The following is a 27,100-nucleotide window of genomic DNA, read 5'->3' as shown; positions in this document are numbered from 1 at the left end:
TCTACTCTTTTGAGTTACAATATAAAACAGAAAACACTACGATTAAAGTTCTCACAAACGAATGGACAGTTGGACAGTGTGTTGATTTTTCTTTTTAGCACTTGAAAGAAATTCAAATTGAAACCTACTCAACCTAATTTGGCGGGAGCTAGTTAAATGTAAATTATTGTGTCATATTAATATTATCATCCGTAAATAAATGGAAATATTCTTAAAAATATCGATAACAAGGCAATTTTTATTTTGAAAAACAAAAGAATTTATAAAGGAATTGCCATTTATGGATACTGGGTAAATGAAAGATGGCTTCACCTAGACCGAAGTCTCCGCGCCCTCCTGTTGCACGAAAAGATGATAAAGAAGAGACAATCTGGGAGAAAATCGGCACTTTAGGAAGAAAAAAGAGAATTCGTGAAGGTTAGTAACATGTTTAGTTCATTTTGTTAGATTAATCAAGTTTAATTGTTTGTGTATTTGGTTTGAATTTTTCCTCTTCCTTATTTGGTTATGATTACGGCCATAGCTACATTGTAGGTGGACTTAAGGAACAGTAATGTATGTTTTCTTTGAATTATCTCACAGTCATAATCTAATTTGCTAGAACCCCTAGAGTCCTAATTCAATCATATTCCGTTTACATGATATTCAAGTTCAAATCATCCCCAGAAAAATGTTGCTGTCTATTGAAATTCTTATAACATTAACGAAAATCCCTCAAAACAGAACGGAATCTACTTTCTGAAAAAACAAAGTTATAGATTTATTTTAAATTGATTATAGCCAGGATTTATTACCTCAAAAATCTAAGCTTTAATTAATTTGTAAGCTTTGCACATTAGTGCTCGATAAAATGAACAAAATATTATATTTTAATAAGTTAATGTGACCTTAAAAATTGTCATGTACAGGAAAACTCTTAAATGTGTTTACAAACAATTTCAAAACTTAGAGTGTAAATTTGAGGCGTTTTTAGTTTGAATCTGCCTTGGGAACGCTACACCCAAGTATTTCTATATATGTACATACCCCTTACTGCAACGGGTCTTGTAGGCATTTGTGATTTATAGGGATCAGTATTTGTATTGTTTACTTGGCGGTAGATACCATATACTTTTTCTCAAAAATCCGTACAAAATTTGTCAAGGAACATCATGAAGGTGCTGAATGACAGTTTCTGCCCTTTCTATACACCAGATCACTGAAAAATGTCAGATCTTTTTTCCTTACGGGCACTTTTTTTTCTGGAACTTTAAATAAAAATAATACTAGGATACCTAGCGTTAATAATTATTCATTATAAAGCTTATCTTCGACACTGGAGTCAAGAAATGTAAAAAAAAACAAACAATTAATCATAAGGCAATATTCGCATTTTATGCACACCATCATTGTTCTCTACTTTAGTGGTAACACCTAACCAAAAGTCGAACAAGTAATAATAAAATGAAAAACAAGGTAATAAAATTGTCGCTAAATAGAATGTTCAGGGAACAGATCTATTATTTCTCCAACCGTTATACTTTTTTGCTGTCGATATGCTTAAGATTCTCTCCTTTAAATTTAATTTAGTATATTTTTCAATGAAGTTTACTGCGAGGAAATTGGAAACAGTTGGCGAAATCAGAAAATTATGTCTTTTTTTTATATACATAATTTCTTGTTTTGAGCCAGGAAATAGGTTCCTAAAGCTGTGCTGTTGAAACATATTAGTAATTTAGATAATCTAAATTAGATAGTTCTCTTGGTGGGTTAGTTCCTTGTTAATAAGTAAAGTAGGTTTAGTTCAAGAAGGGTCTGCAGTAAATGTTAGTTAGTAAACAGAACACTGTTTAGATGTGCAGATCTACACATAAGTGGAGATCTGCAAGATAGAACTGACTCTTTTTCAAAGTGAGAAAATAAATGGATACATGCGTGAGGTGAAATTCTTATTAATAATTTTATGTTCTTAGTGCAAGAAATTCAGCAGGAAGGAAAACATGCTATTGATTCACCAGGCAGCCCTCTTTCGGCCGATATTCCTCCAGAGATTTATTCATTGGGTAAGTTTGCCTTCTTTTATTTCCAAGCTATTAGAAAATAATTGTACATTCATGGCTCTTTCAAATTTTACGCCAAGCTCATCGTTATTCTACCAAGTTAGTGCATTTAGAAATTTACTGTGTGTGCGAGTTTTGAAATTGAACTATTAATATTTTAAAACGAATTAGATTGAGAAAATCGCTCAAATTAAATTACGAAACTATTTAATTACCTCTTTCAACAAAAATGAATGATCCTCTATACAAAGGTTTTATTTTTCTCATTTCGTGTTTTGTCGTAGTTTGCATCGCTTCGACCTTTGGAGCTAGGTTCTTAGATCATCAAAAATTCCAAAACTTTTGCCACCATAGTTTCGATGAAAATCTTGACTCAATCTGTAAAATTTGATTTATGGTATTTAAAACTAACATTTTCAAATTAAGATTTGCTTAATTGATACAAAGCGATGCTGCAAATGGTAAAAAAAAGAAGAAGAAATATTTGTCATTAACATTGTTTCATTCCACCACTTAAATTTTTTAATTTCTAGTAAGATATACATCCGTCACTGAAGTTGTGTGATCAGAACTGAATTGAAATAATAATAGCAGATAGAAATAAGTAAAATATATGTAGATAAAACAACTGCAGCGTTGTTCCTCCATTTTTTTAGTTTATGTTCCTCAGCACTATTTCTGTATTCTCATTTAATGAAAACATTTTGTTAGATCCTAAATGGATATAATCGACAGTTTCAAGTAAAGTATGAAAATAACAATCTTAAAACGGATTCTTCTTACCATTAATTATTTAAAAATTGAATACTCTCTTTCTGTTAATATTATACTTTACTACCTGCAGGAACAAATTCCAATAGATTTTTTAGTACTGCATTCACATATTTTACCATATCTCTAAGAGAAACAGACTTGAAATGAAAATTATAAGTTGACTTTAAACAGATTTCTCTATCTATTTTTACTTATTGATAGTATTAAGGTGTGGTTTGGTACTGTTAAATATAAGTATTGTAAGTATAAAATTGGGTGTGTTAAATATTTTGTTATCTACAATTTTTTTGAAAGGCTTTGAGAGTGAGATAAGTAAGTTGATAAGAGTTACCCCGTTAAGAGATACCTTTGCTATAGTGCATAGTAGGTTGTTTAGAACCCTTACTTGCAATGCAAAATTTAAGTTGAGAAAATGTTATGTAAAGTGCATTATTGTAAATGAATATTTCTTAAGTATTTTTTTATTTTTTTACAGAGGAAAATGAAGAAATGTCAATTATTAAACACGCTTCATATAAGGATCCTAAACTTCAAAACTTAATCACCGTGTTAATTGATTGGATTAATGATGAATTAGCCTATCAAAGAATAATTGTAAAAGATCTGGAAGCAGATCTCTATGATGGTCAAGTGCTTCAAAAACTAATAGGTAAATTTAGACAACTATACCTTCCCTAAAATTTTTTTACTAAACATTTTTCTGAAGTAACCAAATATATTTTGATATTGACTTATATTATTTTACTAAGATTCTACTGATTATTAAAGCTTAAAATAGAAATTTTCTTTTGAATTTTATGCCATAAAAATGTTTGTAACAACTCATTTCACTTTCAAACACAGTAATTATTAGTGTCAGTTTACAGAAAATATCAGCTTTTTACAAATATTCTTCCTTTTTAAAGAAAAAAGAACTTAGCGTGAAGTTATTTGCTGATTGTAGAGCACAATTTTCTCAAAATGTTATGAAATATTGATGAAAAGTTAAATAAGCCAAGATTTTTCAATGTAAAACGTCTACGTCTCGAACAGACATTGATTCCTGATGTCCAAAGAAGAAGAAAAAAACTGGGAACTACCTCCTTAATTTGTGTACCCTTAGAAATTTGTATTTTCCATTTTTTATAAATCTGTACTTTTGTCACAAAATTATGAAAAAAAGTTTGGACATACTTACTAATGAATTTTATTCATTCATCTTTGTATGTGTGTGGGAATTTTTGAAACAGAATATAATGAAGTCAGTTTCCAGAACGAAATTTCATTAAAAATGAGTCACCTTTAATATTTGGGCTTTTGATGTAGATTGCCAAATAAATTCAGTTAATTTAATAGAAAATACCTTGGAAATATTAATACTACAAAAAATAAATTTAATTTATTATGCATTATTAAAATAATAGCACCCTGAACGAAAGCACAGCCTTATCCTTTGACCGACCAGGAATCTAGTATTTGGTATTTTCATTAATGTTCTTTTTGTTCTTTTTTAGAAAAACTAACCTCACAAAAAATTGAATCTCCTGAAGTGACGCAATCTGAAGATGGACAGAAGCAAAAACTTGGCATTGTTTTGGATAAAGCAAACACAGTGAGTTGTCAAATGTTACATACTTAATTCAGTAATTAATTATAATTCCTAAAGAAACATACTGTGTGTGTAAGGTGCTCGGACATGCTAGATGGTCTCAGCAAAAGTGGAGTGTTGAAAGCATACACAGCAAAAATCTAGTAGCAATCTTACACTTATTGGTAGCATTGGCCAGGCATTACAGAGCGCCCGTCAGACTTCCAGAACATGTGACAATTGAAGTCCTCATCGCCCAGGTTTGCTAGAAATTTCTTTAATGTTACAGACTTTGCGTATATGTACTTATCTCCAATATAAAATTAAGGGTTATTAAAGATGTTTTAATAAAGTATTTTACTAACGTCATTTCAGAAACAAAGTGATGGCAAAATTAAACATCGAACTGTAATAGAGGAAATTACCGCTAGTTACGATGATGTAGGGATGCGCTGTGAAAGGGACGCATTTGATGCTCTTTTTGATCATGCACCAGATAAATTGCAAGTCGTAAAAAACGTGGGTCCATACATTCAGACTATTCTAAATCATAGATTTTATATTTTTAAATTACCAGCAATATATTTATACATTGATTGTTATGTCTTCTATTTAATTTGTTGCAGTCCCTAATGACCTTTGTAAATAAACATCTAAACAAACTTCATTTAGAAGTTACGGAACTTGAAAGTCAGTTTCATGATGGTGTCTATTTGACTTTGTTGATGGGTTTGTTAGAAGGATTCTTCGTCCCCTTGTACTTTTTTCATCAAACTCCACAAGAATTTGAACAAAAAGTGCACAATGTTGGATTTGCTTTCCAATTAATGCAAGATGTTGGTTTGGCAAAACCTAAAGCGAGGCCCGAAGGTCAGTTCAGTTGCTAAAAATTAAACAAATAAAAATTGTGTCAAGTGTTGTTGGTTAAGTTATTAACATTTTTTATTTTTTCAATTTTTCAGATATTGTCAATAAAGATATGAAATCTACATTGAGGGTTCTTTACAATCTTTTTATAAAATACAAAAATTTGAGTTGATATGAATGAGGCTCCTTAAAAACTAAAAACTAACTAACTCAAATTAATATGGAATTAACAAATAGTATTTATACTTGAAATTTAATATGCATTTTAACAGAAAAAAAAAACATTTTAATTATTAGATTTTATTTAAAAAAATATATATTATTTTTAATACTTGTGTAAATATCTCATTGTTATTAATTAATGGCTCGGCAGACAACGAAAACCAATATTCTAAAGTAAGCAAAACGTCGGTGCTTACGAAGTAGAGTTTAAAAGTAGAATTAATGTTGTAACTTAACTATAGTTTTACACTGCCAATAAAAAAAAACTATTTTGCTTGTAAAAAAATTTACTTATATGTAATATATTGCCTTAGTATCAGATCCTATGGTTTAAAATATTTTATTTAAATAAAAACTTCAGTCATTACATTTCATTCTTTTTATTTACTCCTTGAAGATATTTTTTTTTCTTGATCTAGCTAAATTTACATTCTTTCTAAATATTATTTAGTATTATTATTATTTATTATATGTAATATTATTTTTCAAATAGTATTAAAAAAAAAATCAGCGCATCATCCACCGACTGACTTGATGTAGATAAAAATCTCTTTTCTTTGAACCTCCTTAAATAGCCTTGCTTTTAGGATGCCATACTCAGAATATCTGAGATCGTTCGTCAGGAATGGTTATCATCCTTATTGATACTTAGTGGCCTAGGCAGTTTCCAGAAGTTAGGAAGAAATTTACCCTACCCGAAATCCTCTTGGTGAGTCTTCAGAACATTTGATGAAAGGGATTTAGGCCTTGCCTTCTTACAAGAGGGTGGGTTGCTACTATCCGTTGCATCAACATTGATAAATACATAATTCATTCCTACTACTTCCTAAATATATAGTATCAAAGGTCGCGGTTCGTCAATCTGACCTTTTTTTATTTTTATTTTTTTATTTTTTTGGCGCATCAACAGCTGAGGTCATTAGCGCCCGGAGCTTTTTCCAGTGCACTGCCGGCCTCCGGACAGTGTTCTCTCGTTACAGACAACACTGTCCATCACCGGACAGTGAGCTGTAAGAAGCTCCTAGGAAGAGAAAATCTAAGGGTCAGCTGCTGGATTCGAACCCGGGACCTCCGCGTGGGAGTCCAGTATGCTAACCTCACAGCTAATCCCTTCCCTCTTTTTTTTTTTTTCCAGAATTGTCAAAACTTATTCAAATATTAAGATAGACCTGATTTAATAGAAATATCTGTTTTCCATTTAAGCAATATCTACCCATACTTTAGGGGTTTGTAGGAAAACATTTTAGGGTCATTCTGAATATTAAAATACAGTACGATCGGAGCTGTAATTATTGTATTCGCCTACATGCTATGTGAATAAAAATAAGATGTGCTGCAATCGATAATCGTCCAGAAAAAGTAAATATAATAAAAAAAAGAATAACTTTTCAGTGTAGTAAGTAATCTTTAAATAATTTTTGATTACATTATTTCTAGTTGCAAACTTAAAAAATGATCCATATTAAAAAAAAATCATGTTAGTTTCAAAAAATGAAACCTATTCAAGAATTATTCCCTGAGTCCTGTTAGGTTAGGAAACAAGTGAGTTACCTTCTGAACTCTACATTACCATCTAATAATCAAATTTGTAATCATTTTTTTATTCTTTTATTACTGATTAAAGATTTTTTATTTGAATTTATTACTTAAAAATTCATATTACTCTAAACCATTTTCAAAAGACTGATGTGTGTTATGACCTATTTAATTTTTTTTTGTTCATCAAACTGAACTTCTGTTACCTAGTTTTCTGAATTCTCTAGTGTTTAGCAAATTGCAATGGCTAATTATAACAGTGATCATGGAAGGACATATCATGAATATCTTGATTGTAAATCGGAAGTAAATTGTGAAGCTAAAGAAGGCCAACTTGATGATGAAACTGCTTTTATCAATAGTTTAAAAAATGTTTGGAATCAATGTTAGTTTTTATTTGTGTATTATTATTATACAATACTTTTTCTACTTAGGTTTTTTCATAAATTATTTTTTCCTACATCAGGCAAAAAATGTGATGCTGTTCACACCATGCTACACAATTATTTTGAAAAAGTGGATAATCCGTATGAAGCTGCATTGTCATTAGTTAGGAGATGTCCAGATTATAAACCAAGTAGATCCAGTAGTCTTGCATTCACAGGTAACTGAATTACTATCGAACTCTCTTTAAGGGAATAAACAGAATTTATTTTTGCTGTATTTTTGACAACTTTTTTTTATCAGCTTGTTTGATCAATTATTTTGGAAACGTAATGGAATTTACTATAATTCTACCAGTGATTTTGATTTTCGTTACTATAAGTGAACTTTTGTCAATAAGTTTATTGAAAACTCTTTTCTTCTTTCAGTGAAGTTTCCTTAGTTGCTTACTTGCAGGTTATGTATTGATTATAAAATTTAACTTTTTGTTTACGCGGGAATTTATTTTTACCTTAACCTAATTTTTGAGATGTGGAGAAAGTCAAGTAATATTAACTTCAACACGTTTTTTAATCGCCTTCGCCCACGTCACCTAATTTGGTGTTGACTTCAAGTTCGCCGAGAGGAGAACATATCGCAAATCTAGAGCGCGTAACAAGGCTAAGCTTTATCTAATTACCATTCAGGGTTTGATGTTTGATCTTTGTTTCATTGGCAGCGGTGTCTTGGGGAACATGTCCCGCCCTGAATCCCTATAAATAAATAATAATTTGACGTGTTTTCAGTTTTTTATTTTGATACTCAACATTTATGATCTCTTATTACAGATTTAACAGTTTTGGAAACTCTCAAACAACCTGCTAGTTGTTTTTGATAAACATTTCTGAAATATCTTTATTATAGCATGTCGGTCTAAGATTGTTTTTTAGAGAGTCAACTTTTCTTATTAATTGTCAGCAAAACTCTGTAGTGTTACCATCACTAATGTAGATAGTTGTATTCCCGAAGAATGAGAAGTTTCATGCTAAAATGACAAAGGATCCTCTAAAGGATCTCTTAGAAAATACTTTACTATAAATAACTTTGCAACTACAGGGAGAGTAACTATCTGCCTTTTTGAATCGAGCCATTCCTGCCGAGCAGTACTGAAATGCTAGACAAACTACTTGTACATCCTTGTGCATGTCTGGTTAAATGAAGTTTTGCACTGAGTGTATTGTTTGTCATTAACAATATAATATGAGACAGACGAATTGAAAATTGCCATATCGAATCTATCTTCTAGCATGCTCCCCTGAATATGATTAAAATATCTGAATATGATATTTATATATTTAACTATCAGAACTCAAAAACTTTCGCAAATGTGTCGTTCGGTTTAGTACAATCTTAGCACGGATTCTGTCAATAATTACAATTAAACAGTGAATGGACCTTTAAAATTCCCATTCAGTCTCTCTTCATAATAATTTTCTTGTCTTTAAACGAGATCCCTCTTTTTATAAATGTACATTCCGATTACATATCTCGCAACAAATTATAAGTTTAGAAATCGTGATTTAAATTTATTGCAGTCATTTAATTTATTCATTCAATTTATTGTAGTGGAAATCGAACGTACATTAAATTGTTCCAATAGCAATTTACTGGGAAAATGCCCCAAAAAGCACCTGGGTGCCGCTGTAAAAGTGCTTAAAGAATGTTCCAGATGTGTAAAAGTAAACGTTTCTGCTGGTTCAAGCGATTTGCTGCCTCATTCAAAATTTCCGTAATCCCTGTAGATCTTTAGCTCCACGTCTAACGCTTTCTGTAAGGGCCCCAAAACAATATCTTTACGAATCCTAAGCAGTAGAATCCTTTCGCAGATAGTTTGGCTAAAAGATTACCGGCTAGAATTGCCCAGATGGTGACAATGCGTCTCTATGTGACAACCTCTGCTACCCTTATCTCTATTTTAGACATATTTAGGGGCCCTATTATGACTATTTATGTCATAAAAATCAAGTTCCATAGAATTTGTCATGAGATAGATTTGCAAGTGATCATTCAGATGATGGATTAGAACTTTACCTCTTTGGTGCGACATTAACAGAAAGAATGAATGATGAATTGAGGATTAACTAAGGATGATTGGCGTCCGGTTCACTTCCTTAGGATAGATACAACTTTTGCCATAAGCTGATTGGCGTAACTGTGGTTCTAGATTTCGAACGTTTCTTTTATTCATTAAAGAAAAGTATGAAAATAATCGGGTGAAAGTTTTGTCAATATTTTTATTTTCTAATATAAGAGACACCTGATGATTTATTTAGATGAATGTAATAACCTTGAGAAATTATACCCCTAACCAACAAATTAAAATTACAAAAAAAAGAGATGTGATAGATATTAATTGTACCAGTTTTAATTTTAGTTATTGAACAGTTTGCTGTATGGCTAGCACCCACACAGCAAGAATTGACAAGCTGTCTTACTAGCGAAGTGAAGTACGAAGCTTTTCAGGTAGCTTCGCGCCAAAGAAACAAGGAACTTAGTGAAGCTGTCGTTAGAATATATATGCTTAAAGAGTCTCAGAACCTTTTTATTCAACCATTGCGTGATCTAATAAAGTTAAATATGTATAAAGAGGTGAGAAAGGATGATAACTGTTTTCTTATAATTATATTATGTAACGTGGTTTTTATTGTAAATGTTTTTCTATCCTTTTAAATAACTTCATTATTTTTCAGGCGTGTGAATGGACTAAACTGTTAAATTTAAAAAAAGAATTTAATATATTTCATTTTTTGATACCTCTTCTTTTACAAGATAGATTATCGGTTGTGGATAATTTTTTAAATACATCTCCAGAACACCATTTAGAATTGGTGAAGTATTTGGATAATATGTTGGCTGAAAAAAATTTACCGAACTTCGTTAATAAATTAGTTATGTAAGTTATATTCAAGATAATTATTTTTAGTTTGCTCGACAGTTTTTACTTACTATCGAGTGAAACCTTCAATATATGAACTAAAATTTCTTTTTAAATTGTTGCAAAATATTTTCAGCGTTTAAAATGCCGAGTGTTCTTTTCTTATTGAGAAACCAGTCAACAAACGTTCGACAAATTTATTATTTTCTTTTAGTCTTGACTTTACAATAACATTATAGATCTAAATTTGAATAATTAGAATAGTTAGTGGAGTTGTTGGTTTTATTATAGACCAAAATCTTTCTATCCATAAGAAAAGAACATTCAGTAGCTTGTGGTAAGGTAAGTCATCTGAGTGGTTAGCCTACTGGAATCCAGCTGCTGGCACTTAGATTTTCTCTTTTTAGGAACTTCTTACAGCTCACTGTTCGGTAAAGAGAGTACACTTGTCCGGAGACTAGCAGGGCATTGAAAAAAGCTCTAGGCCGAAAGGCATAATTAAATTTTAAAAATAATATTAGCAGTAAAATCATCTATTTATAATCAGTAATAAAATTTGAACATCTAATCAGATGAAGATTTGAATTAATTCACTTCGTTATTATGTTCATTATGAAATTGTGTTGTCAATGTTTCAGAGATTTAGATGTACCAGGAGTAAAAATGAATACTATTTCCAAATTTTCTCATGTTAAAACACTTTCTAAGTATTTGAAGAAGATATTACCTCTTCACAAAATTCCTCCTGAAGTGACGCCAAATTTATCCCAAAAAAATTCTTTAAATATTGTACATTTTCTTGTTCATAAGAGATACGTTCAAGAGGATTTAGGTTGGTATCAATTTAAGTTAATCTTGTTCTATTAATTTTTATAGCATTTCAGTTGTTTTATGTACATTCTCACTCAAAAAGATTTCTATTTTTATATATATTCATCATGATCTAGTGATAGATATGAGAGGAATTGCTAATTGCCATTCAGAGGACTGTGCTCTTCGATATTTTATCATATAAACCTATTTGCAGAAACGTCACGGCTGCATCAAATATAAACTGTATACTTCACGAAAATGTTTAAAAATTGACTTCGAACTAATAAAAGTAACAGTCGTAGGATGTTACAATTTGTAGTCTGGTCAAACCTGGAACTACTCAATACCCAAAAACTGGTCACCTAAAGTAATTTTCGTAAAGTAATTGCATTTGAATTCTACAATTCATGACTACAGTTTTCATTTCCACACTTTTGCTCAACCACAATAGTATTAAATAACCCAATCGAGAAGGTTTTTTCACTCGCTTGCTTTTCTTTTTGAAGAGATAGAGAGGTTCGAGCTATCTCTGCCTTGCTAAAGTAGAAAATATAATTCTGTCGGTCATCTATTTTGCTGACTTAATTAATGCCTTTTATATGATAGGAGGTACGGATAATATGGTTAACACATTATATTAAGAATTGTCTTGTAGCTTGCTAGACTCAATGCTGCAAATTTTGCTTCTTCTTTCCGTCCTATCCAATGTTTAAATTAATTCTACATAATGTAGAGAGATTTATACTAAGGCGGAAGAAAGAAAATGATATACGTGATATTACACATATATACATAGTATAACAAAGACTTTAAACCACAGTAGCGAAAGAGTTCCAGTGGTGCCCAAATAAACTTTTCCTCTCTTAATGTCTTATTTTCTATATAAGATTTTCCATATTTAGATTAGAATTTCTGTATAAGATTTAATATTCAGCTTGATGTGTAATTTACTGTAACTTTTCTAGAAATTTGTTTTCCTTTTTCTTCGTACATTCTTTCTTAGTTTGGTTAACGAAGGGTCAATTTAATTCATTTTTTTTTTTTGGATTTTTCATTCATAAATTTAATAAGATTAAATCCCATTCTAGGACAACAAGGTTTTCGAGAATTAGTAGCTGATGCATGCGGAGAAGATAGAGAGATTCAAAGACAATTAGTTTTAAGACTTAGCGAAGCCGGAGATCCAAAGGAAGGATTTTATTGGGCTAAACGTTATAAACTTCAGCTTTCAGAAATGCCATTCACTGTTAGAGAATTGTATAGAGAAGCTGAGCCATGGACCGAAGGAAATGATCCCATTAATTCTTCAACCTCTAACAGTATATTATTTTGTTTCAATGTTTGATTTTACCTTCTGTTTTAGAAATGAGATGTAAATGTTTTCTGTAGGGGAAAATATTTAGATTTAATATTTTCTTCAATGGTTTTGATATTTCTTTAAAGGCAACAATTTTTTTTTAACAACTTTAATATAAATCGATAAACCATTATGTTTTTATAAAATACATACATCCTATAATTTTTATTTTCATCGTGTATTTATCATGCGAGATTGTAAATTTATTTAAACATTTCTCTAAATTGCTAGGAGCTAAATTTGTTTGGTAAATTTCTGGCCTTATAGATTTTTTAGTTAATGTAAAATTGCAAGATATGTTTATACAAACCTGTTTTACCAATATTTTAATTTGTAGACGGCGAGACGTGGTGGGACCAACCGTCTAATAACAGCCAATATCACAAGCTAGAGCTACCACCTTCTTCTGTCATCTTGATCGACACTCCGAATGCTCTGTCTGATCTAATTATCTCTGCTCTTGACGGTGCTACTGTAATTTCTTTATATTTTCATAATACACTTTCAATATTTTCAATATTTATCTTGTAATTTATCTTTGTGTTCTCTTCGTTTTGTAGATTTTGTTTAGAAGTATAATTATTTATATTTAAAAAAATTCAAATTATCAGTTTGATACCTTCGAAGTTAGAAATGCAATTCCATTTTAAGAGCTCGAAAAGATCCACAAAATGGTTAAAGTGCTATGTTGAAAAAGACTTTGCGGTTATGATTATGATCTGTTCGTTACTGTAGTAATTTGCTTGATTGAAATCTTCAAAATTTGTAATTTTACGAGATAGCCTTTAATAAAATCAAGTTTGATAGGGTATTAAATTATTTTTTTAAATTTTGTTTTCGATGGGAAAAATTTCAAATTGTGAAAAGGACTACTGGAAATTTATTTTCAAAAAGATTGTAGACATCATGCCGTTCATGTTTCCAATTTAATAGTTTTATTGAAAATAATTCCCATATTATTTACTGAACAGGTGGTTGGAGTAGATGCAGAATGGAAACCCACAATGGTGAGCTCATCAACGGAAATATCGCTTCTGCAGTTGGCTACTAGACATTATGTGTATTTAGTGGATGTAATCGCCCTTGCGCGCTATAGTGATCTTTGGAGTAATCTCACAGAAGTTTTATTTAGTAATCACAATATTTTGAAATTAGGTATATATATTTTCTTTAATTAAATAAAACGGATATTTTTTTTTCTTTCTTGCTGCGATGTCTTCCTTATCTTCCTTTTAATTTATCAGGCATATCATCAGTTTTGGGCTTAAGAAAATTTAATTGAGGGATGATAATTTATATTCAGAAATTGCTTAAGATTTCTTATTTTTTTTTTTTTTTTTGTGATTTAAGGCGCGTCAACATCTAAGGTTATTGGCGCCCAGAGCTTTTTCCAGTGCACTGCCGGCCTCCGGACAGTGTTCTCTCGTTACAGACAACACTGTCCATCACCGGACAGTGAGCTGTAAGAAGCTCCTAGGAAGAGAAAATCTAAGTGTCAGCAGCTGGATTCGAACCCGGGACCTCCGCGTGGGAGTCCAGTATGCTAACCTCATAGCTAATCCCTTCCCTCTTATTGTTGTTGTTCTTGTTTCTTGTCAAGATAATAGTCTTAAATTTCATTCAACTAGTTCTTTATTTTAAAGAATGAAAAAAAAAAGCATTTATCGTAAAATTTATAGCTTTTTTGTGGAAGTAAAAAAATTGGAAATGAGACAATATCATTTATTTTAGCATTGTTTTCAGCACTTCTGATCTTTTCTTTATCAGTGGTTGATTCACTATTTGGTCAGAAATATAAATGGAGTCAAATTTTCTACACCAAACTGATGAACCAGTTTCTGATGATAAATGAAAATCAAAAACCGGTCAAAAATATGAAAACATGTATTTTAAAAAATGCGAGCTATGTTGTATAAAATAAATATTATCTAGCTTTGCGGACCTAACATTTTCAGTAAAAAGATAATTAATTTTACTTTATTAGCTTTAAATATTTTTGTCCAACATTTTTGTAATGGAAATATTCTTTCAATGCATTCCATTCGCCACTCACTGATGGGTTGTAATTTTTGAATAAATGAGTAAAAAAGCATCTTTTTCAATATAAAAATAATTGTTATAGGTTTTTCTATTAAATCGGATGTAGCTATGTTGTCTCATTACTTGAATTTCGAGAACTGCCATCTTCCATCTATGGGCTTCCTGGACCTTTCCAGCTTATGGAACAAACTAGTCAAAGATTACAACTTTGAATTTCCGTTTCCTGGTAAACTACTTTTATTTTTTATTGTAAATAAATACTGTTAATAATTGAATGAATTATAAAGTACTTACAGGTCAGTATAACGAACAAAATTCTAAATTCGGCAATGATTTGCCATTGTTGTTTATTAAAAGAAAATCTTTTAACTAGTTTGAGTAAGTTAATACAATTTTTTTTAAAATTTAATTTGCAGCAATTTTTCTAAAAGAAATTTTATTTTAGAAAATGAAAATTGTTCGAGTGGAAGTTTAAGTCAACTTGTAGCTTTATGCTTAGGGCACCCTTTAAATAAGACTGAACAGTTTTCTAATTGGGATATCAGGCCTCTGAGATTATCACAGAAAATTTATGCAGGTTAGTATTTATAAAATGACGGACTAATTAAAATAAAATTGTAATAAAGAAAAAAAATTGAAGAAAATGGATTTTAGGTTTTCCTAATCCTTTTTACTTCTCTTATACGCTACTAAAATGATAGGTAATTCTTTAGAATAGCGCCTGTGGGTCTAGCCTAATATTGCAGGGATTTTGATTAGCTGATACCATGTAAACCACCATATTTAATTATATAATTATTATTTTAATTTAATATTTGAATACGGCGGGTCACATTGTAACAACTAATAAAAACACTTCAATATTGATAATATTATTTCAATTGGAAGCTTCGCCTGCACACAACCTCTATTTTCTTCCCCACACCCCTGGTCTATATTTTATTTTAAAATGGGGTCTTCGCCCTCAGACCCCGACCCACATCTGGGGTTGGAATAGTGTTAGGGTTCCCGCTGAAGAGTAAATTATAGTTTTACAAATTGTATAAATTAGAACATTGAGATGTGAAGGAAGAGCATTTTCTATGAAACATCAAAAAATTCTTCTAAAACTCTTACTCTTAGCTGCACATATCTTGTATCTCAACATTACTCTCCAAGAGAATGAGATGCCTTACGATTAATATGAACTGGTTGCCTACAAGCCCTTAAAGGCCATAATGCAAGCCCGTACCTCAATTAGAATTTACTTATTATTTTAATTAATATTTCTTAAATATTTATTGAAAATAAAATAGATTAATTCATGACTGTATTTTATTATTTCTTAGCGCTAGATGCTTATTGCCTTATAGAGGTTTATGATGTGATATTAAGATTATGCAATGAACGATGTCTTCCCTTATATGAAATAATACAGACAATAATGAATTCAGGACCACCAAAAAACAAAGGAAAAAAGAATAAACCAAAGGTACATTTCATCTTCTTGTTTTCTATTTTTGAAGTAATAATAATAATAATAGAGGTTTATTAGGGAAGGGATTAGCTATGCGGTTAGCATACTGGACTCCCACGCGGAGGTCCCCGGGTTCGAATCCAGCAGCTGACCCTTAGATTTTCTCTTCCTAGGAGCTTCTTACAGCTCACTGTCCGGTGATGGACAGTGTTGTCTGTAACGAGAGAACACTGTCCGGAGGCCGGCAGTGCACTGGAAAAAGCTCCGGGCGCTAATAACCTCAGCTGTTGATGCGCAAAAAAAAAAAAAAAAAAAAAAAAAAAAAAAAAAAAAAAATAGAGGTTTATTGAATCCCAATTACAACACTACATTGTTAGAATGAATACAGCATTGGAGCTATTAGCCGTCTGCCAGTAGTTTAATACTTCACCTTATCAAAAATTTGATAATGAATCTTAATTGTATCATAACATAGAACCAAATAACCAAAGAGATGAATACGATCGAAACAATAAACAGAAAGCACAATTTAAAGGAATACCAAGATACCACCAGGGAAAATATTAATAAAAAATATTTTTTACATACACAATTAAAAAGAATAACATACATACGAACCACAAGTGTCTCCTAATAGGAATATTTAGACGGTATATTCTGCATTATGAGCTTTATTGAATATGATAACCTATAAATGTCTCACTGATTTTAGGATTATAATTGACCTGTTCAGTGAGAAAAGCTAGGTGATGCCAAGCTTCTCGAGCATATTTATAAAAATTCTTCCAGCCGTGCTGACCATTCATGGGGTTAATAACCTTCCTCTGACGAATACAAATCTTCCTTACCTACCTGATACAGAACTCTCTTAAGACAGGACAAGTTTCCACAAAGTGAACCATATCTTCAATGTTCCTCCGGATGCAGAGCACCCTATGTGCAGTACTCTCTTACCGATCTATTGACATTATAGTATCCCACTATTAAGATAGTACTTATCACATTCACTATGTTGCCATTACTAACGTCATGATTTGGTCCAAGGTCTACACTTAGCAATTTGAGCGTCTTATGGGGTTTTTCATATTCTGTTGCCCAGCATTCTTTTAATAAAATAAGGTAATTAGATTCTATTAAATTTTCCAAAAAAAATCATGTAATCCATTATTCTGAAATAATTATAACCATATTTGAGCCGTTACTGCACAAACTGATTGACTCCACTTTTTGAAATATCTTAAAAGTGTCAAAGCAATTAGTTCAAACATAGCTCTTCATATTTATAAAAAATTTCCCAAATAATTTAGACTTAACTCCTCTTAAGCGACTTTTTTTTCCATTAAATAATAATTTATTTCATAAGCCATTTTGATAACTCCGTGCTCTAATGTAAATTGTAGCAATAATTATACTCAAATTCAGTAACAGGCGCTGAATGTTAACGGTAAATTTATTTGAATTTATATTTTAAACAGAATTTAACAAAAAATCAATGAAAATGATTTCAACGTTTTTCTCAAATTTTTGTTTTATGGAGTTAATCGAGTTGTGCAGTGATCTGCTCATTTATTGCTTAACTGAATATGTTCTCATACCAGAATAAATTAGCAGAATATTTTTGCCTTAATGGAAAACAATTTGCCCCTTCTCAAAATGAACTCTGCAAACAAAATAAAACAGTAAAAAGTATAAATTTAAAATAGAACATTTGAATAAATTCCTATATTTCAGGCCAAAAATCCTATATCATCTAAGGTCAATCGAGATGCACCAGTGAGTGTAGACTGGTTGCAAGTTCTGTGCGAAGGAAGTTTACATCCATTAGCCAGAAAATTGCGACGTTGTGGCGTCAATACACTCCTTTTACCTGTGGACGCTTCCCGTGATCGTATGATTTCAATGGCTACTGATGAACAAAGGATTTTAATTGTAACGAACAATACATATTATAAGGTAAAGGAAAACAGTAGTATATAAATTCTTGCAAATTATTTAAGGTTTTAATCATTGCTAAAAATATAATAAAACTTGAAATGACCTTTTATTTGTGACCTTTGTTTTAAATTAATTATTCATTGAAGGGATTTTTCATTAAATACATTTGTTTGTCTTTTGGGCGTGATACGTTTTGACTACGTTAGTCTTTCAGGCCCACGCTAGTATTTTTTACAAAACATTAGGGTCTCTTGAGTTAGACGACAACACCCATGGTTTGATGAAAAACGTTTGTTGCCTTTGTTACAATTTAATAAGATATCTGTTGATTTTAATTTTAGACAAATTTCAGGTTATCTGAAGGATTGTGATAAAAATTACAAACATGGTTATTTTGCAAATATAATGTTTTTGCTTTGATGGAAATGTTTGCGTTGGTTCTATCTGAAAACCAGTGGATTAAAGTTAATTAAATTTTATTGACCTTTATTAGGGATTCAGTGTACAAATTTAATATCTTTCAGATTTAAGCCGTTCACTGCACAATTCCATTACCTCCAAAGAACAAAAAGTGGAGAAATGCGTTGAAATAATGAACTTTTTTTTTTTAATTCCGTTTATTACATAAATTCAAATAAATTACCGTTATCATTCAGCGCCTGTTACTGAATTTGAGTAGAATTATTGCAACAATTTACATTAGAGCACGGAGTTAATCAAAATGGCTTCTGAAATTAATTAATTATTATTTAATGGCCAAAACATTTTTTGTTGGTTAATGGTGCTAATATTTATTATTTGGGAAATTTATTATAAATACAAAAAGCTTTGACTGAACCAAGTACTATCATACTTCAATTTAAGATATTTCAAAAAGTGGAGTTAATGGATTAGTGCAGTGAATGGCGCATTTAAGGCGTAAATCCATCCTATATTAGTGAGTACCTCTCAATTCATTAAGAAATATATACATATATTTGTCTTCTAGAAATGAAGTTTAGCAAAGAAGCCTAATACTGCTTACATGCATATAAGCACAAAGTAAAACTTGGTTTGTGGCTTTTTCCAAAATAATTACGTATGTGCAAGGGAAGGGATTAGCTATGAGGTTAGCATACTGGACTCCCACGCGGAGGTCCCGGGTTCGAATCCAGCAGCTGACCCTTAGATTTTCTCTTCCTAGGAGCTTCTTACAGCTCACTGTCCGGTGATGGACAGTGTTGTCTGTAACGAGAGAACACTGTCCGGAGGCCGGCAGTGCACTGGAAAAAGCTCCGGGCGCTAATAACCTCAGCTGTTGATGCGCCAAAAATAAAAATAAAAAAATTACGTATGTAAGCAGAAGCTATGCACCCAGTCAAAAGCTATTTTTCTAAAATACCAATTCCTTAATATATGGAGGAAATAATGATGTTGAACTGTTGGCTTAGCCTGTAGATTCGGATTTTAATCTGAGTTCAATAGCTTAGTCATTTGCTACTGCTTAGGTAAAAAGTTTAATAATGGATCGCCGAAAAATATTAAAGCATTTATCGTAGATATTTGACACTACAAGAAGAACCTTTCTGAAGGTTCTATGCACAGTATGTTTGCCATTTAGATTAAGAAGAGATTCTAAACCTATTTTTGAACTGAAAATTCTTTTAAGCATATAAGAAGTCATTTTTGTCCTTTAGGTTGTAAATAGGTTACCGCCTAATCACTGTTATAAAGTAGAATCTGCACTGTGGGAAGAAGAAATGATTGGTATTTTAAATTATTTCAACGTGCTTGTTAAAAATGAAGATATCATGAGCAGATGTCAGGTAAATTTAATATTTCGGTTCATTACATTCATTCGCTTTTAGTGTTACCATTATGATAGTAAAACAGATAACATAGAAGTTAAATGTTACTTCATTTCATTAATTAAGCAAATCTTTTATTTTATTTTTATTTTTGGAGATTTAATGAAATTACATATCAATTGCAGTGGTGCAATGAAACAAATATGATTATTATCGACAAACAAAGAATAATTTCTCATATTAATGCAAGAGCAACAACTAGTGCTGCGTGCAATGCTGTACCTGCTGGGTATGAAGTATATTCTGATTATGAATATGAGTTTGAAGACGATTGGGATTGTGTGACATATTGTCCAACAAAAAATAATTTCGAAGACGTGCTTCGTACACCGATGGGCACTCGAATAATGGTGAGTTTTGATTTAAAAAGAAATTATAATAAAATCATTTTTTACGTTAAGTAAAAAAAATAATGTACTACTAACAACTGATTTGTGTGCTTCACTTCCGTTAAAATAAGTTAAATTACAAAATCATTTGCTGAAATCCGGAAAAAGTATTCAAGGACTGTATGTCTTAAAGAAGGTTGTGAAGGAAATCGTTCTTTATTGAATTGTTTGGAATAAAATATTCACCCTCTTCAATCTTACTTACTTGTAAAATTATTATTTTCTTATAAGTAGTCGAGATGCCTTATTAAAGAAAAGTAATCGTCCAACTACCAATTAGGTGTCGTGGACGGAGGCATCTAGCAAACATACTTTACTGTAAATTTCTTTTATTAACCATTAAATAAAATCCAAGGCCTAAGACCGGGAATCGAACTCAGAACCACAATACATATTAGCTTAACTGGTCTCGCCTTTAACCGCTCGGCTAACGTGGCGCCTGTGATGCCTTATTATTCACTCTCGAATAATTGTATTGAAGTTTCCCATTGGTCACTATTTGCCTTGGCAGAACCAAGGGCCGGCGAACGAATTTAAAAGATTTTACCGGATTTATTTTTTATTTTTTTTATGAAAGGCCCGATTCTTAACAAGAGGATTTTTAAATGAGTGATTAATTGACTGTTTTCAAAGAGAAAATGAATTCTCAATATTCAGTTCGGTATTAATGGATAATCTTATAAACTAAATGTAGATGGTTATCATTAAAAACCCTGAATAATACAAATCCTTTTTTTTGTTATTCCAGTTAACGCTAATTATTATTTATTTTAATAATACATATTTTACAGGTTGAAAATATTCCTGACGATATTATAAATTCTGTGGTAAATTTTAAAGTTTGTAACTTGTGTGGACGTTGTTATTGGGATAAAGGATATTTTGATAAAGTACTTGGAAGTCTAAATTCAATTTGCTCGCATCAAAAGTAAGTCTTAATACAGTTAATAATGTGAAAAATAAATAATATCTCTAACTTTAAATGGAACAATTGCGTAATGCATATGTAAAAAAAAGTACAACATTTTGAGAAAAATATGTTTTTATAAAATATAACTTAAATGCCATTAAAAAAAAAAGAAAAAATTGTATCAAACATTTTGAAGATTAGATGAAATGTGCAGACAATAACTGCAGTAAAGTATAAGAAACTGGGTAGATTTCTTTTTATTTTTTTATATCATTGGTTTTATATTAAAATATATTTATATATATATAAATTACAAAAATAAAAATCAGAATATTTTTAAACCTCTTTTTTTGTTTAAATTTTTTGTTATTGTCAAATATGTTTTTAATGTTACTGTTAATCAGAAAGAATGGTAATGAGATTCAGATTTTAATGTTAGAATGATGTATCTTACAACGAACCTACATAACTCTTTTATTTGACTTTGGTGGTCTGTTCGTTAGTCAATTTTGTTTTAGTTTTATAATTCGTCGACGTATTATATAAATTGTGATTAACAGATATTAAGATTTAATCATGCTAATAGACAATATTTCGGACATGATTATTAATAAAATAATCTCTTATTGTTTGGATCAGAGTTATATTGTTGAGCTCTTTTATTCTTATTTTTATTTAAATATTATTGTGAGTGATACATTTGATTTGTTTGTAATCACGATGGTTTACAAAAATCTTAGATTATACAAAATACTTTACATCTTGTACCTTTAAGACTAAAAAGTGAGAATCATTAAGGTGTTCATTATTTGTGGTAATTTTTAATTAGTATTAAGTATATTAGAAAGTATTCACATATATAATGTAATAGATGCAATTAAGATAAATTATTATTACTAACTTTGTGTAATTATTTATCAATAACATCAACCGTTTGGAATCCCATTATTTGACTAAACTGAAAATTAAGTCTCTTCAATTTCTTCTAAATTTATAGAGTAAATGAAGTATAGCAATATCTGTCTATTCAAGGGTTTGACGACCATCGAACGGATACGGTGAAGAATTCATTTAAATCTAAAAAATACGGAGAGAGATCCGAATGTTTGAAATTAGAACGAATTAAACCTAAGTTTAACCTTCTATATCTCAATAACTATAACCATTAAAACATTGAAATTTATATCAGTTATACAGCTAACTTTTCTCTACAATTCGGTAAAGAATTCATTAAACTCTAAACAATACGGAGAGAGATATAAACGTTTGAAATTTGAATGAATTTGAAAACCACCAAAATTTAATCTTCTATATTTCCATTAACATAACCTTCAGTTAAAAAAGTTGAGTGTATGGGTTGATTAAGGTTGACCCTTAACTTGAGAGATATTTTTAAAGAATGCTTTTAGTTGCGGTCCCCAAATAATCCTTAAAAACAATTTTCTTGAGAAAACGTTTTGAATAAAATAGGAAGGTATTTTAGTTATGTGAATAGCAAAGTGAAACTGCGATTACAGTATTTCTCCCTAAAATGCTAAGAGAAATTAAACATCAAATACTTTCTCTTAGTAGGTGTAAGAGCATGATGGTACTTTAGGCTCAAGTAGGGAAGCTTTTACCACTTCTTCGTTCTAAATTTTATCAAATCGAACTAAGCGTTGTAGAAATAATAGGTAATTAATACAAAATAAATTAACAAATAATTTAGAGAAGGCCTAAATTGTGTGGGGCAAACTCCCTTTTTTAAGAGGCATATCGTCGAATTCCCCAAAAAGCACGTCTACATAAAATTCCGAATTTAATGACACCTCATTCGTGAATATCGGTTCGCGCGTTTGGGCGCTACGTTGTTTACAAAAAAGGTAACAATAATTTTTGAAATTGTCGTTTTTGCTCATTTTCGGCAACTTTTTTTCTGAAAATCTATTAGATCTGGGTTGTTGCAAAAAATTTACAATTATAAAGGAGTATTTACCCTATATTATAAAGCAAATCTGGAAACTTTACCTTTTATAGAAAAAGAGGAAAAAATGGTCTTAAGATTTTACCGGATTTATTTTTTATTATTTTTATGAAAGGCCCGATTCTTAACAAGAGGATTTTTAAACGGGTGTTCTTCAAAGTTACGCTTTTTCGGGTGCTTTTTGACGATGAACCCTTATATACAACTGTCCTATCGGACAGTTTTAATCTGGAACCATACATTTAGGGCGAAGCGCCGCTGCAGGTCGCTCTTCACTCATGTGATCTCTCTTTTTCACTACTTTTCAAAAGAAACTTCTCACGATCGTATTGTTAAACACTTGAAACAGATATCTTGTGGATTATCAATCCGAACGTGATAAACTGTAACCAGTTTTAGTCCTACTGAAAAGACATATTCGCCAAATCAAGTAGGATCCTCTAGAAAAAGTAGAACACCTGGAATGTAAACCGTAATAAGCTGAATGAATAAATTAGTTGGAACACTGATGGACGAGAAACAACCGTTTATACGCTATCCCGTCCTCGACAAGGCAATGTCAGCTTTCGACGAATATTGAGAGAGAGCGACGTTCAAACCGAAGCTAAAATTAATCCCGTTATCTGCCAAGAAAAGCTGATCTGCATAATCACTCTACATCATCAGGATATGAGCTCGAAATTACTTCCACCTATCAACACCGAAGTAGCTATTATTATAAATCCTCTATCATAAATGGACTCTTTTTCACATTACAGAATACCTGGTTCAACATATTTCGAAAATCACACTGCTGAAAGATTCGTATTTCTGAGACCTGCCAGATCAAAATGACCTTCCCCTATTTGATTATGTTTTCTCATAATCTATATTAGTAATAACAATATTAGTTTTTAATAAACTATTGAAAGTAGATGTCTGACTTATGTATTACTTTCATATTTCTAAAATGTCCGTTGAATCGGCTTTTTTTTTTATTTAAATGAATTCTTACGAGTAAGAATGTTCTTAAAACTAATTCTCCGTTTAGACGACAAATACTTAAAATTAAAACAAATTCAAAACAATCTTTATTAGCCGACAATGAATTAGCTAGCACACCAATTGACCAGAAAGATCTTTTTGTTTTATTTAAGGTGATTTCTAAATGCAAATAACTTTCTATTTATGCTCTTAATTCAACCACTTTTCATTCTTATAAATTTCACGTGGTTAATTTTTTTTCCAAAAGGTAAGTATTGTGAAAATATGGTAACTTATTTTTTTTTAAATTTTTTATTTGGTTAGGATATTTATTGGAAAACTAAATTTGTCTAGGTATGCATTATTGTCTTGAAATTTTTATTGTTTTTGAAGGAGTACACAGTTATGTTGCCTTATGTTGATCGATAATAATGTTGCAATATTGAGACTAAAATCAAAAGAAGAAACACACCTACCTTTCTTCAACATTTGATTTTTCTATCGACTGTAAGTACTTTTTACAGTCCAGTATGAGGTTCCGAACTTCAACTATGTATTACAATAACTTTAGTTCCTGCCTAAGTTATTTGTTTTATTTTTATTGTACGCCTTCTTCCACATCCAGTAGAAATACATGTTTATAAACGACCTTTGTTTTGACTTAGATCTTGATTTGAAGATTTGTCAAATCGCTTCCTGCCGGGTGGCTCTTCAATAATATTGAAATGAAAGCGTTAAATCGCTACGATGGCTTAGCTTGGGCAGGGACAGGTTCGATTTTGGTATTGTTTCTGGATTTCAATCAGTGTATTTGTTAATATGTGAAGTTCACAAAAATTTTTTAGCTTCCCTTTCTTGACCTGATAGTCTAAAGCCTACCTGAAAAAACAAGCTTTACTTTAGTGATCGACCTCCTTTTGTACTTTAGTAATACGAGTAAATTCTTATAATTCTTTCCTGAATAAATTAACTCTGAAGGAAGTACTGCACATAGAAAATAAAAGAGAGTAAATAAGTTCCTCAGGCCTGTTATAAGTAAATGGTCAAGCAAAAATAGTAATACATATATTATTTAGAAAACATTTGTATTAGTAAACATTTTTCTTTTTTTTTAATTAAAGAGCTGCATCTGAGGTTATAAGTTATTTACAGGAATTCATTTTGTTTACTATTTCTTGCTTCTTTTAAAAAATGGTATTCGACAGTGCAGATTTTCGCTTTTTAGTTTCTATCGGAATTATATTTACCCTCTAGGTCATTATCACAAAAACGTGCAGGCTAAGACAGATGAAATTACTAATAATTGTGCCCATCAGAAAATTAAGAGGACTTTCATCTATTCATTGAAATCTGTTAACTTACCAACCACCAATCCTTAACTTGTTTTTAGTTTTCTCACCTTAAAGTGTAGGGAAATTATTCCATTAAAAGAAAGTAGTAGGTACTTGGTCACACAAAAATTGGCATCTTTCATCTTATTGTTAAAGCTAACATACAACTTTATATTAATAAAGAATTTCTAAATTTTATGAAGAGATTTAGTAAAAAAAAAAAAATAAATTGTTTCAATTTATGAAAATTATAATTAATTTACCCTAATTTTTTTGTTAAAGGTCACTTTTATCCTATTTATTTCAAATATGTATGTTATTGAAGCATAGACCTTAAGTTGAGCTTTATAGAACAGAATTATATGAAAGAATTAAGAATAAAAAGAAATGTAAAAAAAAAAAAATCAAAAATATTTATCATAACCGACTGAAAATAAGACAATTTTTCGTCACTACTAAAAACTGCCAGAGGATTGCTTTAAATGTGGGTTCTTTTACGATGATCAGTGTTTATATTTGGACCTTTCAAATTAGTAAATTTTTTCTGACTGCAGCGCTTATGTATAGAATTTTAATTTAACATACTCTTCAACCATACTTTCTTGACTGTAAATTACTTTTAAGTTTATAAAACTATTGATTTAATTAAGATAGTTCTAAATTCATAACTAAAATAAATCTAAAGGCTAACATTTCTGTTATATATTTATATTCACAAAGAAGAGTACTCAATTAGAAGCAAATAAAACATATTTTTTCTGCAACCATGTAGGGAAGTTCTCATTACTCAATTAAAATCAGCTGTGTAATGCCCAACTTCCCACACTAGTGGGGGGAAATTCCCATTAGTGTCACTTTCCGCACTAGTGTGTGGAAAAACTTTATTGTGCTTCCTTGATATAAGAAGTTTTGTTATTAACATAAATATTTTCTGTAAAACTTTAATAAGCTTATTTAACGTATCTAAATAATTAAAAAACGAATATTAAAAAATAAAATAAAAATTGAAAGGAATATAGAAATAAAAATAATACTTTAATAAATAATTAGATATTTTTAATTATAACAGTTAAAAAGGTTATAGTGTTACCTTATAGAAATTTAAAATGGATTCTAGTGATTCCTGTCCTCCATCAATAAAAGAAACAGCAGAAAATGTAATAAGTAATGTAAATACGTAAGTAATGTAAATAATTGTAATATAACAATAAATGTTTATAATAAATAAATTACTTTTTGTAGACTGTAAAAATGAAATTTTTAATTTTTTTAGTTAATAAATCTAATGGTTGCAGAAAAAATATAATATTTAACTCGAATGTAAAGTATTTTCCTCACACTCGGCAATTTGCACTTGCACTCGCCTCGCTTCGCTCGCTCGTGCGTGCAAACCCTGCCTCGCAGGAGGAAAAGTACTACTTTCCACACTTGTTAAATAAATAACTATTACATTCCTTGACTTTTATGTGCTCCCTATTTCAGAATTTTTAAATTTATTATTCAGTATAAACCAATATAATAGCTCTACTTTTTATTACTTTTAATTAAAAAATAAATTATTTTTCAGTTTTCTGTTTAAAGATAATTATTGAGTTAGGCTCCACGGCTGCCAAGCGGTTAGAGACATGTAATGTGGCACTGGGTTCGATTCCCGGTCTAGGCCTTGGATTTTATTTTTAATGTTTAATGTGAAAACTTTGTCGAAGACGTATGTTACGCCTGAAAAATAGGCATTACTTTACATGACATAATTATTGAGTTATTCTATTTTAGAAACTACCATTTTTCTCTTC

At 30.5% G+C, this 27,100-nt stretch overlaps 2 protein-coding genes across 2 annotated transcripts; both read left to right on the top strand.

Annotated features, from left to right (window-relative positions):
• Window positions 1-4: 4 nt before the first annotated feature.
• On the top strand, window positions 5-5,838 carry parvin (beta-parvin). The gene is made up of 8 exons (XM_074119360.1): window positions 5-417; window positions 1,953-2,042; window positions 3,289-3,462; window positions 4,307-4,404; window positions 4,479-4,640; window positions 4,756-4,899; window positions 5,007-5,250; window positions 5,343-5,838. The coding sequence occupies exons 1-8, from the start codon at window positions 303-305 to the stop codon at window positions 5,417-5,419; spliced, it is 1,104 nt and encodes a 367-aa protein (XP_073975461.1). The 5' UTR covers window positions 5-302; the 3' UTR covers window positions 5,420-5,838.
• A 1,177-nt stretch (window positions 5,839-7,015) lies between these two features.
• On the top strand, window positions 7,016-21,950 carry Nbr (exonuclease mut-7 homolog). The gene is made up of 16 exons (XM_074119356.1): window positions 7,016-7,057; window positions 7,233-7,390; window positions 7,472-7,609; window positions 9,803-10,017; window positions 10,119-10,321; window positions 10,942-11,135; window positions 12,205-12,435; window positions 12,811-12,947; window positions 13,445-13,628; window positions 14,596-14,739; window positions 14,959-15,090; window positions 15,842-15,984; window positions 17,701-17,922; window positions 19,581-19,709; window positions 19,877-20,101; window positions 20,932-21,950. Exons 2-16 carry the CDS (start codon window positions 7,249-7,251, stop codon window positions 21,070-21,072), a joined length of 2,580 nt encoding a protein of 859 aa, XP_073975457.1. The 5' UTR covers window positions 7,016-7,057; window positions 7,233-7,248; the 3' UTR covers window positions 21,073-21,950.
• The last annotated feature ends 5,150 nt before the right edge of the window (window positions 21,951-27,100 follow it).

Source organism: Rhodnius prolixus, unplaced genomic scaffold, assembly GCF_049639745.1.
Source record: "Rhodnius prolixus isolate KJV_2025 unplaced genomic scaffold, Rpr scaffold_2, whole genome shotgun sequence".
In the NCBI taxonomy this organism is placed as follows: Eukaryota; Metazoa; Arthropoda; class Insecta; order Hemiptera; family Reduviidae; genus Rhodnius; species Rhodnius prolixus.
This window is presented reverse-complemented; position numbering and strand designations above follow the sequence as displayed.

Excerpts from the sequence above, each read along its gene's own strand:
- parvin (XM_074119360.1), top strand. The coding sequence starts at position 303 with ATGGCTTCACCTAGACCGAAGTCTCCGCGCCCTCCTGTTGCACGAAAA. Across the intron at positions 3,463-4,306 it reads AGTGCTTCAAAAACTAATAG|AAAAACTAACCTCACAAAAA; the intron begins GTAAATTTAGAC and ends GTTCTTTTTTAG. Across the intron at positions 4,641-4,755 it reads TTGAAGTCCTCATCGCCCAG|AAACAAAGTGATGGCAAAAT; the intron begins GTTTGCTAGAAA and ends ACGTCATTTCAG.
- Nbr (XM_074119356.1), top strand. The coding sequence starts at position 7,249 with ATGGCTAATTATAACAGTGATCATGGAAGGACATATCATGAATATCTT. Across the intron at positions 10,018-10,118 it reads AGTTAAATATGTATAAAGAG|GCGTGTGAATGGACTAAACT; the intron begins GTGAGAAAGGAT and ends ATTATTTTTCAG. Across the intron at positions 20,102-20,931 it reads CGATGGGCACTCGAATAATG|GTTGAAAATATTCCTGACGA; the intron begins GTGAGTTTTGAT and ends CATATTTTACAG.